General features: G+C 42.9%; 1 protein-coding gene across 4 annotated transcripts in view; it reads left to right on the top strand.

The window, feature by feature from the left end:
• FYB1 (FYN binding protein 1) overlaps positions 1-18,417 on the top strand; it is a 710,353-nt gene that overhangs the window by 592,563 nt on the left and 99,373 nt on the right. For 3 of the 4 annotated variants that reach the window (XM_078674989.1, XM_078674987.1, XM_078674990.1), the window contains exons 12-14: positions 207-326; positions 6,788-6,825; positions 11,189-11,258. In XM_078674989.1, the coding sequence (XP_078531115.1) occupies positions 207-326; positions 6,788-6,825; positions 11,189-11,258 (228 nt within the window). The remainder of the gene's footprint in view (positions 1-206; positions 327-6,787; positions 6,826-11,188; positions 11,259-18,417) is intronic. The other variant, XM_078674991.1, reaches the window with a different exon arrangement.

The raw sequence follows: 18,417 nt of genomic DNA, 5'->3' as shown, positions 1-18,417 counted from the left end.
ATTGGGCAACATAGATGCTTATGGACGAAATGAATTGTAGAAGCAAAACAGTATCTTATGCGTTCCTTGATCATTTTGTAATTGGAATAAAGTATGGTCTGCGTTGAAAAGGTTATCAAATGCATTTTGCCCGATTTCGAAGCATGAAGCCAAAATGCTTTCAGCGCTTGGTGTACACTTGAGTGACCACTCTACCCGCTCCCAAGCTGTGTGCTACAGGAGGAAGAGAAGTCCTGGACGCAGACCCTTCTGAAGAAGATTAAAGGACGGGATGACAAGGGGAAAAGTGCTAAGGATAATGCGTCTGTCGATAACGAAGCCTTTGTGTAAGACGCCATCTGTACCACTGAGTGCACTAATGCTGCTGTTGATTGTGCATTACTAACACACTGATGTAACCAGCTAACCACTCACCAAGGATAATCACATCAATGGCTGTTTTTTATTCTGTTTCACGAATGTGAGCACTCACTGTGCATGATATTAAAGTGCTGTGGGGATAAATGTGCTGTCACAGTAGAAAGAACCTATGCAACATAGGCTTCTCCAATTAAAAGGCATTTTGTTGTGATAAAAACATTTTAATGATTTTATCGCAGATTCAATTAAGAAATAAGTTGTCTTGTGAAATAACGCACCCAATTGCATATTCCAGAAATATGTCTGCATACCTTTCCCACTTAATGCTATTAGTGCACATGGAGGCAAATTCGCTACAGTATGGACCAGATGTACAACGTTTGTAGCGGTCGAAAACGGAAAATTGGTCCGTTTGCGACTGCTAAAAAGGGTTGTAGCGCGTACAAACCCTATTTTGCGAGTTGGTAACCTATTAACGACTCGCCAAATAGGGTTTACGAATCGCTTTTAGAAAGGGGGGTGCCAAGGGCGTCCCTTGCTAATAGCAAGTTGCAGGGGGATTAACGATTGCAAACCAATCGCAGTTACCACCAATTTCCTCTTCCCCTTTGTGTTTGGCAGCTAAAATATTTTTTAAGAGCAGGCAGTAGTCCCACGGACCACTGCCTGCCCTTAAAAAATGAAAAGAAAACTTTTCATTTTTTTCTTTTAAATGCATCTAGTTTTCAAACGGGATGCATTTTTTTAAAAAAAAATGCTTTATTTAAAAAGCAAACAGACATGGTAGTCTGCTGTCCCCAGCAGGCCACCATCCCTGTGGTTGTAGCCACAAATTACGACCTGCCTTATGAGTACTGATGAGGCAACTCATTTGCGACGCCATTGGGAATCGCAAAATGTGTTTGAGACACATAAGTACAATCCGTTTTGCAAGCCGCAATTTGTGGCCCTCAAGCAGGATGGTCATACATATGGCCCTATGTGTGTGTGCTTTTGTTTCCTTTCCATGTGGATTGATGTGTACGCTGGGCTAAAAGCAGCAGTCCACATCTAGCGCATTCCTGACGGACAATGACCTTGAGGTTCATTCTACCTGTGCGTGCTGGGGTAGTCTCAAACAAGATGGTTAGGATTTTACTGATGTATTTACAACTGCAGGAGCTAAGGGCATTTTATGGGATTCATGATCTGTGCATGCACACATCCCAATGGGGTTACAGGGTGCAAGCCTATTGAAGCCAGCACTTCTAGAATATGTAGATGTAATTAGCTCCAGTCACCAAATTTCTGAATTTGTTTTGATTCTTTCTTGAGTAGTTCACTCCCTTTTGGTGCTACCAGGATGCAGGGATCTGTAGACCTCAAGGTCGAGGCAGGTTTGGAAGATGCACAGAAAGGCTGGACTTTTTCCACAGGTTCCTGATAGTCAAAGCAGTGGACCGTAAAATCAAAACCCCTGTTTACTGGCAGCCAATGGATTTAGGAAAACTCTCTTTTGCAAATTACTTACTAGGCTTGCAGTGTAATTCTGGATCCGTTGAGCTCTCTTGATTGTACAAGTGATGTGTGAGGCACCTGACCCAGAAGTTCATGCCAGCCACAAAGGAGAGGCCTTAGACAGCCATTAATAAAGGATCGTCATCATAGCATCATGCTTGCCTTAGCAAGCTGTTCAGTGAAAGAGTTGTTAAAGAGCTTCAGTTGCAGACAGTTTCTACATCACATTGGTGCAAAATGGCAGTCCACATATATCACTCATAGAGATATATTGACCAAGTACACCAACAACACCGCATTCCTTGCATCACCTGGAGGTGACTGCAGCCGGGCCCGGAAACTAAGCGCCTGCACTATGGTTGTACAAAACATGTGGTCCCGGCTGCATAAACCATTCATAGCAAACAATATAATGGCACCACCCTGTCCATCATCCCATCGGCATTGGAATGAAAGCAGCATCCTGAGTCTGCCTTGCCTGTGTCTGAGAGCAGTCTCGGAAGGTGACAGGTGTCTGATGCAGCTCTCACCTGCCTTGATCATGAGCAACATGGAGGTTAGGCAAGAGGCTGGCCTTCTTGTATGCTTTTGAACATAGACACAAGAGATGATATCAGGAATGGCTAGGTGTTTGACCTCTGGAACATGGAAGGAGCTTCAGGGATACCGAGTGGGCTTCTGACATCAGTTAGTATGGATCACTGACATAATATCAACGGACAGAATATCTACTAGCAAAAATATCGATGACATAATATCGACTGACAGAATATCGAGTTTGTATCTACAAACAGGTAAGTACAAAAATATCGAGTACAAAATATCGTTTACAAAAATATAGTTTATAAAAATATCGACTTTATGAAAAACAGTGTTAAATTAAATTAATAGTAAAAAATAATTACTAACATATACTTAAAAATACTTAAATTAACTTATAATAATTAAAAATTAATAATAGTTATAAAAAAATTACAATCATATTTGTTAAAACATATATATATAGTAACATAATATAATTAAATAATATCCAATATTATTACCGTACCATAGCAGAAGTGTAAAAAATACTATTCCCACTCCAGAGAGTGCAACAGTAGGGAAAGCGTTGGATAGCGTAGGGGTTAAAATTACTATTCCCACTCCAAAGAGTACAACAGTAGGGAAAGCGTTGGATAGCGTAGAGGTAAAAATTACTATTCCCACTCCAGTGAGTGCAACAGTAGGGAAAGCGTGGGATAGCGTAGGGGTTAAAATGACTATTCCCACTCCAGTGGGTGCAACAGTAGGGAAAGCGTTGGATAGCTTAGGGGTTAAAATTACTATTCCCACTCCAGTGGGTGCAACAGTAGGGAAAGCGTTGGATAGCGTAGGGGTTAAAATTACTATTCCCACTCCAGTGGGTGCAACAGTAGGGAAAGCGTTGGATAGCGTAGGGGTAAAAATTACTATTCCCACTCCAAAGAGTGCAACAGTAGGGAAAGCGTTGGATAGCTTAGGGGTAAAAATTATTATTCCCACTCCAGTGAGTGCAACAGTAGGGAAAGCGTTGGATAGCGTAGGGGTAAAAATTACTATTCCCACTCCAGTGGGTGCAACAGTAGGGAAAGCGTTGGATAGCGTAGGGGTAAAAATTACTATTCCAACTCCAAAGAGTGCAACAGTAGGGAAAGCGTTGGATAGCATAGGGGTTAAAATTACTATTCCCACTCCAAAGAGTGCAACAGTAGGGAAAGCTTTGGATAGCGTAGGGGTAAAAATTACTATTCCCACTCCAGTGAGTGCAACAGCAGGGAAAGCGTTGGATAGCGTAGGGGTAAAAATTACTATTCCCACTCCAGTGGGTGCAACAGTAGGGAAAGCGTTGGATAGCGTAGGGGTAAAAATTACTATTCCAACTCCAAAGAGTGCAACAGTAGTGAAAGCGTTGGACAGCGTAGGGGTAAAAATTACTATTCCCACTCCAAAAAGTGCAACAGGAGGGAAAGCGTTGGATAGCGTAGGGGTTAAAATTACTATTCCAACTCCAGTGAGTGGAACAGTAGGGAAAGTGTTGGATAGCGTAAGGGTTAAAATTACTATTCCCACTCCAGTGAGTGCAACAGTAGGGAAAACGTTGAATAGCGTAGGGTTTAAAATTACTATTCCCACTCCAGTGAGTGCAACAGTAGGGAAAGCGTTGGATAGCGTAGGGGTAAAAATTACTATTCCCACTCCAATGAGTGCAACAGTAGGGAAAGCGTTGGATAGCATAGTGGTAAAAATTACTATTCCCACTCCAGAGAGTGCAATAGTAGGGAAATTAAATACTTCATATATTATTTCAATAAATATATATTAATATCTATAAAAAATTAATTAAAAGTAATTACAAATTTAATATAATATAATAATTAATCAATGCAAATTACAAATTAAAATAAATTATTACAATTATTTACCTATTAATACAAATTAATTACAAATTAACAATTAATAATTTAACATTTAAAAATTAATTAACAATTAATTCAAATTAAATACAATTAATAAAATTGATTTATTTAATTAATTATACATAAATTACTTCCCACCCTATTCCCCTATAAACCCACAACCCACTACAGAAAATAAATTAGTAAATTTAACATAATTAGCAATTAATCAATTAATTACAATTATTTGCCAATTAAAATTTAATTAATTACCAAATATAAATTAATTAACAATTAATAAAAAATGAATACCAATAAATAAATGTACATATTTAATTAGTTATAATTAAATTACTTCCCACCCTATTCCCCTATACACCCACAACCCGCGACAGAAAATAAAGTAGTAAAATTAACATAATTAACAATTAATCAATTAATTAAAATTAATTGCCAATTAAAATGGAATTAATTACCAAATAAATTAGTAAATTTAACATAATTAACAATTAATCAATTAATTAAAATTAATTGCCAATTAAAATTTAATTATTTACAAAATATAAATTAATTAACAATTAATTAAAAATGAATACCAATAAATAAATGTACATATTTAATTAATTATAATTAAATTACTTCCCACCCAATTCCCCGATAAATCCACAACCCGCGACAGAATTAAATTACGCAAAAATTAAAAAAACAAATGTCATTAATTAAAATAAATTATAACATAAATACACACTTTTCACACATATAATAACATAAAAAACACTATAAAAATTCGATATTATTAAAAATTCTATAATTTTAATAAACTATATTATATACTTCGATATTTTAACTGTCTATATTTTTAACATTCGATATTACATTACTTACCTTAAAAACTATATTTTTGATGTCTATATTCTGTCTAGTCGATATTTTGTCCATTCTATATTTAAAACTCGATATTATGTCCATTCGATATTTTGTAGTCGATATTTTGACTGTTTACCAGTTAGTATGAGGTCCACCATTTTTTCTGGCAAAGTTTTACTGAAATTGATACAGGTCATTGTTGAAAAACACTTGGTAGAGACACCAGGCTTCTAAGTCCCCTCACGCGGGAATCTACTGTGTATAACCAAAGAAGAAGAGGGACTTCCATAGGATGATATAGGAGCTCCTTCAGATCCTAATTAAATCTTGAGTGTCATCTTGGGGCAAAGGAAGGCACAAGAAGAGGCACAGCTCATCTTTCCTTGCTTCTTCATGACTTTTTTTTCAATGGACGCCCCTTTTTTGTCTCTTCCTAGCTTTGTCTGAACTATGATGAGGAGGCCAGCACTGACCCAGAGACTGACTCTAAGGAGAGGTATATCCTGAGTTACTGCCGGTGGTGGGTCAGTACATGGCCGTAGAAGGGGAAATGACAGTCACCACCTGCCTGTTTCATCTCAGTGTGTCCCCTTTGTTGATGGTTAACAAAGAGGAAAAGTGCTACTTCAGAAGGAATGATAGATGATTTCACTTTCTAAATATGTGTGCCAGTTGGGCGGATGGGTTTTGGCTCTCACATGAACCTTTCCTTTTCCTGATGAAGGCACCAGATCAGTCTTCAGCCTTTCAAACCTTTTTGAATGTCTCTCTAGGATCCTTTTCATACACTTCCTAGTTAAAGTAGTTTTTACTGCTTGAAGTGCGGAAATTGTGAAAATATTTTGAACACTCCAATCAAAATAGACTTTTTCCAGCTAAAGCACAACCTATACACTGAAAAAAAATGATGGGCTTTTTTCTGTAATTTAGTGCCCCTACTAGGAGTTGACCTAACGCTCCTTCCGTACATCCCCTTGTGGAAGCTGAAGATGCTACACAAACCGTCCCCTCAATCCTCTCGGTCCACATCTTGGTACCATGACTGCTATATCTCAGTTACAAAATCTCACACACCTGGCACTTAAAGAAAAATCACTATAATTGTGCAATAATGTCATAGAAGTTAAGACTGTACCAACAATCCGATTCGACCGCAGTTACGGGGGTCTTTGCCGCCTTCTTCAAGGACCATAGTATGCATTAAAATGGTTTCAATACTTGTATTATACCAACAGTAGCACTGGGTGGACCGAATACTGATATGTGATTGGCCATTCTACCGGGGCGATCCTGAGTCAATATATACTCCAGCCAATTAAAATTAGGGCTATCAGAGATTCAGTGAGGCCAAAATGTTGTACTGATGCTGCTGTCCCTCCCCTTCATAAAGAAACCTCTGATAGAAAACAGTGCTCGACTGCCCAGGAACCTTTTTAATAAAGGTTTTTGGAAATTCAGAACAGTTTTTTTCTTCCAGGGAAATTTGAACCCGCTTGCTGAATATATATATTTTTTATTGGTATGTACAATGCTTAACAATTTCTTCACACAATTAACACGATTTCCTTAAATGAAATAATAATTGTATAACTATATTCGAACAGTGTTCTTTTATCTTACAAATAACAAACCTATGACATGTTTTCCAGCGTACTGGCAGGACCCCCACCACCACCTCCATTGAAAGGTAAGAAATGCTAAGAAAGAAGGGTATGAAATCAATATTGCAACAATAGATAAAATCACAGCACCCTTTACCATAATATTTATGATTTTGTTTTCACATTTTTTATACTTACATATATAGTAGAATTTCAATATCTAGAAACAATATATAAATATATTGTGGCGCTTGCGTGGCTTTGGTCTATGCATTTTGAATGTAATATGAAACCTACAAAGGTCCCTGTAACGTAATATAGCTTTCCACTTCAATTGCATTCAACCCATGCTCTCCCGGTGGAGGTTTTTTAAAGACCATTGTGGCCTCTGCGTAGATGAGGCTTTTGTGCTGCAAATGGGAGTGAGGAGGCAGTGGCATTCCCGAGGGGGTTAATGGCCGGTTTCAATGTTGCCATTCCTGGCCCCTAGTGCGTCTCAGCCGGGGGAGTGAGGAATAACATGGCACTGTACACTGTTTCTAGGCCTCTTGGTTCTTAACCTTTTGACTGCTGCGGGCCTTCACTGAACTACTAATGGGAGCCTTGGACCCCGGTCTAAGCAGTTTCTATCATTGGAACCTGAAAAAATACACACAAATACTGAAACGAGTGTACATCAAATATACACATTCTGAAATATGTTATTCAATTTACAAAATCGAAGTTTTAACTTTAATCTGAAGTTTGGAGTTTGGTGAAGCGTTTTGCTGGACTGTAGCATATTTCTTTGTCTTTTTTGCTCTTTTTTGTCAGCTGCCAATTACATTACATTTTGGGTTTTTTATGCATATATACTATATTAATCAGCTAATACTATTTAATTTTCTATAGTCAGGGAAACCCCCTTAGAAGGGGCAGCAGAACCGTAAGAGTCCCTGGTCCACAGAAGAGATCCGCGGTTACAGACCTTAGTGCCCAAAGCAAGTGCGGAGGCGGCCGGTCAGCATTTTTACTGCCCCTTCTCTAGAAATCATCCTTGGACAGTAACCAACATGTGGGTTCGGAAAGTGTTGCAGCGAACACACGTATGTGACAGGCCGCAAGTAGATATGGGTGATGTATCATTGCCCATGTAGGCACCTAAGCCTAGATCTGATTGTTCTGGAGGAGTGGAATTGCAGTAGCAGCCCCAACTTTAAACAGAAAACAAGCAAGCATTTACAATGCAACGGTTTCGCCTTTGTAAAAGTTAGAGCTATTGGCATTGTAAATGACAAATTTAGTATTTATGTGTTGGTTTTGAAAACAGATAAATAAATGGCATTGTCATTTACAATGCCAATAGCTTAATCTCTCACAAATGCGAGACCTATTGCATTTGCACACACACACAGAGCACAAACACACACACAGAGCCACACACACACACACACACGCGCGCAGGAGGCAAGCATGACTGACAACATGGGCGCGCAGGAGGCAAGCATGGCTGACAACATGGGCGGCAGGAGGCAAGCAGGACTGACAACATGGGCGCGCAGGAGGCAAGCATGACTGACAACATGGGCACGCAGGGGGCAAGCATGACTGACAACATGGGCACGCAGGGGGCAAGCATGACTGACAACATGGGCGCGCAGGGGGCAAGCATGACTGACAACATGGGCACGCAGGGGGCAAGCATGACTGACAACATGGGCGCGCAGGGGGCAAGCATGACTGACAACATGGGGGTGCAGGGGGCAAGCATGACAGACAACATGGGCGCGCGGGGGCAAGCATGACTGACAACATGGGCGCGCAGGGGGCAAGCATGACAGACAACATGGGCGCGCAGGAGGCACGCAGGACTGACAACATGGGCACGCAGGGGGCGCGAAGGAGGCAAGCATGACTGACAACAGGGGCGCGCAGGGGGCGCGCTCGGCATCACACGTCAATCACCACAAACTGTTACCACGTACAGGCGGCCGGAGTACCAGATCAATCAAAGGCAAAGAAACCATATTTAAAGACCGCAGAGATCAGACCACTGTGCGGGCACACCCAAATACAGATACGTTTACCCCGTACACCCAGGTAGCATTATAGGAGCTATAACGTGCACACGCAGCGCTACAAAACAGGGGATTACTATTAAACGAGGAGGTACTGCTGAGAGGGGGCAGCAGAAGTGGCGGGGGGGTGGTAAGCACACGGCACAAGGCTGAGGACAGCGGTCAGAGGTGAAAGGGCACCCAGTTTTGAAGAAGGGCACGGGTGCGAGGTCCAAGAGTGAAGGGTGAAGAGAGAGTGGGTAGGCCACGTTAGAGAGACTACAGCACAAGCAAGGTGGGGTGGACTCGTCAGTGAGACAGCAGGACAGGCAGGGTGAACACGTCAGTGAGACGGCAGGCAGGGTGGACACGTTAGTGAGACTGCAGGACAGGCAGGGTGGACACGTCAGTGAGACAGCAGGGCAGGCAGGGTGGACACGTTAGTGAGACAGCAGGGCAGGCAGGGTGGACACGTCAGTGAGACAGCAGGACAGGCAGGGTGGACACGTTAGTGAGACAGCAGGACAGGCAGGGTGGACACGTTAGTGAGACAGCAGGACAGGCAGGGGGGGAGGGTGGGGTGGGACAGCAGGACAGGCAGGGTGGACACGTTAGTGAGACAGCAGGACAGGCAGGGGGGAGGGTGGGGTGGAACACACAGGAGTGGTGGAGTGGGAGTGAAAGATGACACTGAGAGCACCAGAGCGAAGTCTGGCCGGGCCTCACGCCGGGCCTCCCCTGTACTGAAGAAACAATGGCGCCACTGACTTACCAAGATCGAGTCACTGGTCACTTCAAAGCACTTGGCATATAGGGAGTAATGAATGCACAGGGAACCATTTCTGACAGCGGAATAAAGAGGTAGGGATTTGGTGTGGGTGGAGGATAGGTTTTACAGTCTGCAATGAAAGATATTGCGCGCACAAAATCATCCGAGCCGTCTTCAGCATCAGAGTTTAAAATGAGAATAGGAAAGAAACGTTCAACAACAAAAACGCAAATCCGCAAAAAAGCCATCTTTTCAATGCCATAATCACCCCATCTTTCAATCCCATAATTGTGTAGTCCTGCCTAATCGCTACAGGAATCCGATTCCACAATGTAAGACCCAAAATAAGGAACATTCATAGCTGCCCCCTCCCCCGACCTCCCGCTTTTGTCCGAATCCTCATTAAACGAGACTTTCAGGTATCGGAGAAAAGCAGGAATAAATAGTACAAGAGGAAGGTGCTCATCCTATCAGGCTGTCCTAAAGATTGATTATTCAATGCCCATATATACAACCTGTCCTCGCCGCGTTTCTTTCCCAAGAACAGTGTAAACAGGACCAGTGTGATTGCGATTGGTATTTCTGTTTAAGTAGAAGTCTCGAGGTGTGCCAAGCCACACTGTTGCAGGCTGCCTGTGAAGACAGGACATGGCAGGGGCTGTGGGCAACCAATGGAACACTGGGGACACTTTAATGAGCACAGCTCGTTGTTCACGGTGGGTGTCCCTTCCGAAAGAAAAGTACCAACTCGTGGGCAGGGCCACCGCCATTCATTTCCCCCAGAGAAGAAACTGTTGTGCTCTCCTTGTTGCACAAGTGGTGTCTAGACCACCAGCATACAATGGGGGGGGGGGGCGGGAAAGGAGACACGGTCAGCGGGAGGGGGGGCGGGAAAAGAGACACGGTCAGCGGGAGGGGGGGCGGGAAAGGAGACACGGTCAGCGGGAGGGGGGGCGGGAAAGGAGACACGGTCAGCGGGAGGGGGGGCGGGAAAGGAGACACGGTCAGCGGGAGGGGGGCGGGAAAGGAGACACGGTCAGCGGGAGGGGGGGCGGGAAAGGAGACACGGTCAGCGGGAGGGGGGCGGGAAAGGAGACACGGACAGCGGGAGGGGGGGCGGGAAAGGAGATTAGAAAGAAAATGCTCCTTACCTGATCGCTTCGTGGGAACTTAAATCTTGCATCCAACTCCAGCAACAGACACGTCTAAAAAGAACAAACAGGCCGACACGAAAAAATAAAAAATAAACACGCCCACCGCCGCATGACGTTGTCAGAAGGGGCAGGATGAGTAAAAATGGCCGGAACGCCCCCGAATCTGCTCCGCAATTGACGGACAGATCTCTGTTCCAATGGCTAGCCTCCATTTATGGAGCTAGCCAATGGAACAGAGGGGCGGATTCCCAGCCACACTGTAAGACATGAGATTTCGCCTGCGCGAATCGCTGCTTGCGCAGCTTTTCGCCAGGTCGAAACCTAAAAAGGAAGAGATCCAGAGTTTTTTTTTTTTTTAAACGTTTGCACCAACATTTTAATGGAGGGCGGGCTTGAATGGTTTCACACGCTTGACTACTTGCATTGCATAAGGCGGTGGTCCAACCATATTGTGATGAAATCGGAGTACTGATTACATTTTTTTTTTCAGATTCAGGGGAAGGTGAGGTTTATGACGATGTAGCATCCCAGGATTTCCCTCCAGCACCAAAAGAATTTAAGTAAGCAAAAAAGGAGTGCACCTTTCTCTTTTTCCTTATATACATTATCAACTTCAAGAGATACAGTTACAGTGCAGGAAAATAATTGAATGGATGGATGAGTGGTTTGGTGGGTGGCTGTAACTTCTACAGTGCTGGGCCATAATATTCGTTGCATTGCAGATGTTTGTCCATAGGTTAACAGTTTAAGTCCTACACAGTGAGGCAAGCAAAGGGTATAGGTTACCATTTGCTGGACAGTTGATGAATTTGTTTTGCTTTTGTATTTTAAAGCAAGAGTGTTAAAGTACAAGCCTGAAGCGTCCATTAATATCCAGTGTGAAAACTTCACTTAATAAAGATTTTTCTTTAATTTGGCTGAAACACTAGGATATTCTTTTTCCTTGGAAAAACAAAAGAGCGGGAATCAGTCGCACTAAATTCTGCCAGTATTTTTCCAGGAGAGACTAACAGAGATGTGTAAGAAACTTGAAATGGAAACTTTGTGCACTGCTATCGTCAAATCAATTGATGTTAATTTACCTACAATGTTTTACATTCTCACATTTATTTACCTGCTGAAGTTCAAATTAGGAGGAGAAATTACTGTATTTGAAACACATTTCTCGTTCTTTAATCAACAAATCACAAATTATGGGATTTTTCTCTCACAAATAGTATGTGCTCACACTGAACATCCTATCAATAAAATAGAATTTTAATGTGTGTAAATATACATACAGGGCATGTTGATGGGCATTTTCAGATGTGTCCACCCACCAAGGTTAATGGCAAAACACAAGCAGGCACCTATCTGATTATTTACCAAGCTTTTGCACATAATTTCCCACCCTGTTCAATCTCTTTAATTAGCTGCACTATCTGCATTATTCATGGGAAAAGAATATCCTTGAAACTGATGGGGGATGTTATGTTATGTTAAGGGGAGTTTTAGAGCATCCTGGCACTAACAGTTTGCCGGGCTGACAGGACATGCAGAAAAGTACCTGGGTATTAAAAGATCCAGGATTTAAGTTCATTTTTGCAATACAGAAAACAGCTGGCAGTGCGTAGTGTAAGATGAAGTTGATTCCAGTGTTTGGCTGCCAGGTAGAAGAAGAAAGGTCCACCTGTTCTGGACTGAATTATGAATTTGATGTGGGCTAATTGGAGTGATGAAGAATGAAGGCGCCTGGAATGACTGAGGACAGAGACTCTGTTGTTTAAATAGACTGGGCCAATGTTGTTAAGGGCTTGGTAAGTATGGCAGAAGAGTTTCCAGAGTCCATGTTTGTGCACAGGGAGCCAGTGAAAGTTGGTGAGTGATCGATAAGTGTGCTGGAAGATTCAGGGCCAGTCTGTCTGCAGCGTTTTGCACTACCAGTAATCTTCAGATATTCTGGAATGCCAGCATAGAGGGCATTGCCGTGATCTAGTCTGCTGGTCAATAAACGGAGTGTGGAAGTCGCACTCAGGTTTTGAAGATTGGGTGCTCTGAATTTAATTTGTATGGTAGGTGGTGCACTCGAAGACAATAATATGAAGTATGAATATTACTCACAAAGAATAAAGACAATCACTTCTCAATCAAACATATTGACTTTTATTGAAAAAACACAGGAAATTTTCTTTCTGAGTGCATCGAGGAGACGTTACTCCTAAGGGTTCTAGCGCTATCCTAGTCTGCTGGTGATCATGGCTTGGGTAATGGATTTATGTATATGCATGTGCAGCTAGTAGAAGGTTTAATTGAGAGGCTTCAGGATAACTAAGCAAGTGACTGAGACTGCCTTGAATTAGTTGGCCATCATAAGTTGGCTGTCAATGAATCCTCGATTTTTAGCAGAGCTGACAGTAAGATGAGTGAGATCAAGCACCTTCACACGAGCGTATTATGTTTTATTTGAACAGGACAACCTCAGTCTCCTTTTTGTTTAATTTTAGACAGGTGTCTCACATCAAAACGGCAACCTCTAACATACATGTCTTAAAGCTAGTTTATGCGATGCAAAAATCATCGGATATAGAGAATATGAATTGAGTATTGTCAGCACAAGAGAGCATTCTTTATTCGCCAATAATGCCATAAACGCTACTAACACAGTAATATAAAAATGTCATAAAAGTACATTAAAGATGGCTTGAAAAGTACACAACCAGTTTTAAGGATCCACAGCACAACAACCTCAAAGCCAAAAGATCTTATCATATCTACAAGAGGAGCTAGCTATGCATTGAAGTGTCAGGACTTAAGGAGGAATCCTGGGGGCACCTCAGATGATTTGGGGGGATTGGGGATGGAAAGGCACGAGTCAGATGGAGTGAGAGCCAATGTAGGCCATTGAAGCAAATGCGAAGTAATGGAGGTGTTTAAGCAGCGTGGCATGTGAAGCCATGTCAGATGCCACTGACAGGTCTAATAGGAGCAGGGCAGCGGAAGCTCCCTGGTCTAGAGTGCGATGTATATCATTCGTTGGTGCAATAAGGGTGGCCAGCACACTGGTAGCTGTCCAGAATCCTGAATGTAAAGGGTCTAATAATTGATTAACTACCAAATAGTAGGATAGCTGTTTTTTGATTCGTTTTTTCAAGACCTTGGGTAGGTCAATAAGACATAGGTCTGCAGATGGTGTTAGGGTCTGCTCAGCCTGACTCGACTTTAGGGTAGTTTCGGTGACTGCTTGAAAATTGACTAGGGCAAAATTGGAAAGAGATGCTCCAGTAGCAGAAGGAACATTGATAAAGGGAAAAGGTATCAGGGAAGGTTCGGGGCAGAAGTTGTCTTAAAGATTTTGAATTATGTTGGAAAAAAGTCAGCAAAAGCTGAGCGTAGGTTGGCAGAGAGGGGAATGGATTAGGTCTTTACAGCTGGTTTGGAAAACACTTTGACAATGACAAAGATCTCCTTTGAGGAGTTGGAGATTTTGTGAATGCAGGTAATGGCATTTGCTCCTCTGGCACTATACGATGCACGACTTTCTCTAAAGACATGCTTCATTGCACACTTGAATTTACTTGTACAATGGAGTTGAGTGGCTCCGGTCTCACACCAGAATGATGGTATTAACTTGAACTATAATTTGATTTGTTCACATGTTTTCATTAGTTTTATTTTGTTTTCCAAGTAGCACCAGCACTTGTGTCCCCACAATGTCTGAGCTCCTGTTAAGTATTTACTTTGGCTATCTGTTTTAATCAAATTGCGCAACACATTGGTGTTTGCTCTAGCTGTTTGGGCACCACGTCTCTCGATTGTGATGGGCTATTTAAAACATAAAGCTGGACATCCACATGCAACAGGTGCACCAGGGGTGTGCTAAAGGCGGACCAAAGACAAGCCTGTTTCCATCCATCCAAGTCTCAAGTGTGCCAAGCACCAGCAGCCAGGATCTCTTGACCTCCGACCAAAAAAGGTGTCCTTTCTCCTATATCAGAAGAAAGACCTTCTCTCCCATCAACTTCAGAATAAGTGCTCTAATTCCCACAATCTCGAGCTCTCTTTCAGTAATGGACCTGATCTATATCTCAACTGCCATCACTTCTTCCCTTTTTGCTCTGGGACAGACACTGATCCCTTGGCTGGTCGACAATCCACAAATGTATCTACAATAAGACTCCCTCGAACCGAACGACCCACGCTTTTTTTGTGTACAAACATTTGGCTTAATGCATCTTCCTGCCCTGATAGTGCCTCCATTATTGCATAAAATTATCTAATTCAGCGACTTGATAGACTTCTTAAATATGGAGGTCAGCATAGCCATCCATCATTTACTGCTCTGCCCTCCAATGCACTATTCAAGCATGTAATACCTAGGTCCCAGATGAAGGTCTGTTCTTCTCTGTCCAGGCGTCACCGTCTTTCTGCATGTCTTGTGCCCTCATACACCGACTCCATGTTCCTGAACCAACTTTTAGTGACAAACTGTCAGAGCAGCTCTCCCCTCAGATACTTAAGAATACTAACTTTCGCTTACAGAATAAGAACAATCCAGACCCTAAAGCTTTAATTGACAGCCTGTCCAATCTCGGTCTTTCTTTACTCAACACACTCCCCACTCATCTTGAAGGTCACCTACTTGGAGTGCACTACATGTTGGTAGAAAACCAGAAACTCAATTGACCCAATATTAAAATTAATGTTGCTCTCTTGAATAACAGTCCTGTAGCATTCACTTCTGTTCTTACTAAGGCTTCTTTTAACACTTGGAAATCTACAGGACATGATGTTCTTGTCCCAGTTAAAACCTTTCATTCTCACTGTCAACAACCATCTCTCGCGTGATATAATGTAGAGCTTTGTAAAGCCAAACAGAACTGCAATGCAGTTAAAAGGGCCTGAAGGAAGACCTATGATCCATCAGCAACAAACGGCATATAAAACTGACATAACCTACCTGCATCTGGTCAAGAAAGCCTGCATTATTTACCACTCCATATTCCTTGAAACAGAGGGAAACAATCACAGGGCCATCCTCTTCCTTGTTAAATACCTTCTGCATCCCTACTCTGAGAATAACATTATTACTCCCTCACTTTCCTTCTGTGACAATCTCTCACTTTTTCTATTTTAAAATGACTAAGATCTACGCAAACTTTCAGTCTAACCTAGCTTTTCCCATTGTCAATTCCTCTGCAGAGCTGGACCTTAGGTAATACGGGCTCCAATTGAAAGAGTTTCAAACATTATTGTTCCTATAATAAATTAAACTCCCCAGAATAAAGAATAACTGTGCAGACCCAGATTTACTTGGTGAAACTCAGCACGGGGTTCCTAACTCTCTATGATTTAATATATACACATGTATCACCTGCTCTGATCAGGTGGTAAATGTCTGTAAGCGGACCTGTGTAGGTGGAGGAAAGGGTGTAGGAAGGTTGGGAGAGGGATGGGGAAGCTTTATCCTGGTAGTGGAAACATTACATGCCCCCTCACCCCCCTGCTTTGGCAGAAGGTCGGGGAGAGCCAAGGCTGGGTTCAGACTGCAGTGCGGTCCTTACCAATGAGATCTTTACCGACCACACTTTCCGATGGGTAAAATCGGGCGTGGTGTTCCTGCGCCGAGAAATTTCGGGTTTGGGAGCACACACCTACTTATAATTATGTTCAGTGGAATTCCACACGTGGATTCCGCTCCGCACACCTTGCAACCAAGGCACAAATGGATTAACTATAGGAGGTCATAAAAAATAGGAAGAATGTGAGGCCTACGAGTGAATGACTCAGGAGTACTGATCTTATCTTCCACTTAAGGATACTGTGGACTGACCTACAGTGTGACTGACACTCTAACGAAACATTGGCTTAAGGAGGCTTACCCTAAGCCTCTTTCTATAAGTAGCATTAAAAAGGATATAGGGTACTAACTTTATAGATAAAAACGGAAGGCAAGACTGCTGAAGCGATGTCTAGTCCAATCTTAAAGACTTCATGGCTCCATCTGGTGCTTTTCGTTGAGAGTGGTGTATTGAGCATGCCCAGGTTAAGCCTCTTTGTTGACAAACATCTGGAAAATACAGAAAAAAGATTTCTGAGTGGCTCTATTTTTCAAAATCTTCTCGAATAGTAAAGAAGGTGATTGTCTGACACACACTTGAAACATTTTTAAAGGGCCTGAAGCCCTTGGAACGCATACGTGGGTGGGTCTCGGCCTGCCCACTTATACAGTTCTGTTTCGAGTCATATAATATGCAGGGGAGAGATCCAAATTACAATTTAAACAGGACCAGGGGATTAGAAACACACTCCAACATATAACAGGAGAGTGTTGTGTTGCTTACGCCCGTTATATCATCCCCTTGCGTTGTCCACGGGACAGATAATAGCTGCCCCAAATCTCCTTAGCCTTTTGTGGAATGGGTGGAGCTGCTCTATACCAGACCGGCTGCTAGGGTGCTAATTAATGGAGTGTTATCACCTCAGATGCTCATCACAAGGGGTACCAGACAGGGGTGCCCTCTTTCCCCGCTGCTATTCGCCATAGCGATCGAACCATTGGCATGCCGCATTCGCCAACTGCACAGGGATAGTGCTTTCAAATGTTTCCAGCGTCAGATAGGGGTATCACTCTATGCTGACGACGTCACATTGTATGTCAAAGACCCGCAGCTCAACCTTAACCCAATACTGCGCGAGTTTATAGTCTTTGGCAGGATATCGGGAGTGCTTATTAACTGGAAGAAGTCACAATTCTTTCCACTTACACCTGCAGTCACGAGGTTCCAGTTGGATTATCCACTTGAATGGTGCGACTCAGATGTCCGTTATCTAGGTATTGAGGTGTCTCTCAATAAGGAGGAGACACTTAGACTTAATTATGGTGTTGCCATTACGAAATTGGCCGACAATGTCTCCCGATGGAAGTCATTGCCATTGTCAATGGCGGGCAGAGCGTCACTCATAAAAATGGTGGTGTTGCCTCGCTTTCTTTATTTGTTTCAAAATATACCTTATTATCCTGGTGCGTATTTTTTTACTAAGCTACGATCGGAACTACTTCGACTCTTTTGGGGCGGTAAACAACCGAGAGTGCGTTGGTCGATCCTGACTCTACCCTACGAGAAGGGAGGATTCGATGTGCCAGATTTTGAGCTGTATTACATGAATGCTCAGGCGCAATATGCATACCACTGGGTGCATCCTACGCCTTTTATGCCACAACTGGCGGCGGAAGATTGGATCGCGCGACCTCTTCCACTCAGCGGGATGATTCTGGGAACGGTGGCGGTAATAGACACACCGGCCACTACAGTGACGTGCACGATCGATGCGTGGCGTAGATTAGCGAAGGTCCTTCACGCTTCGATGCTGTACTCCCCAGTTATGCCACTCACCTATCACCCCCAACTATCGCTGCTGCAAGAGACGGGATTTCAAATATTGTGTGGTCGTCTTAAAGTGGCCATGTGGGGTGACTTGTTCCTCAACGGGCAATTTCGCACGAAAGAGCAATTTTTTCAGGGTACACAGCCAACCCCCCTTGAGATATTTTATTACATCAGACTGCGTCAGGGGCTGAAGGACGTGTTGTCACGATTTCCGCATGAGCCGGAGGTAGTGTTGCCATTACACGCTATGTTGCTGTCAGATGGCCGCCATCTTGTTTCTAGACTGTATAATAATACCAGGCTACAAAGCGTGGGGCTGTTAGACGCGGCGCGACAGAAGTGGGGTTTGGAA

This window comes from Lissotriton helveticus, chromosome 2_1, assembly GCF_964261635.1.
Source record: "Lissotriton helveticus chromosome 2_1, aLisHel1.1, whole genome shotgun sequence".
Lineage (NCBI taxonomy): Eukaryota > Metazoa > Chordata > Amphibia > Caudata > Salamandridae > Lissotriton > Lissotriton helveticus.
Note: the sequence above shows the minus strand (reverse complement) of the source record. Positions and strands in the feature narration are given on the sequence as shown.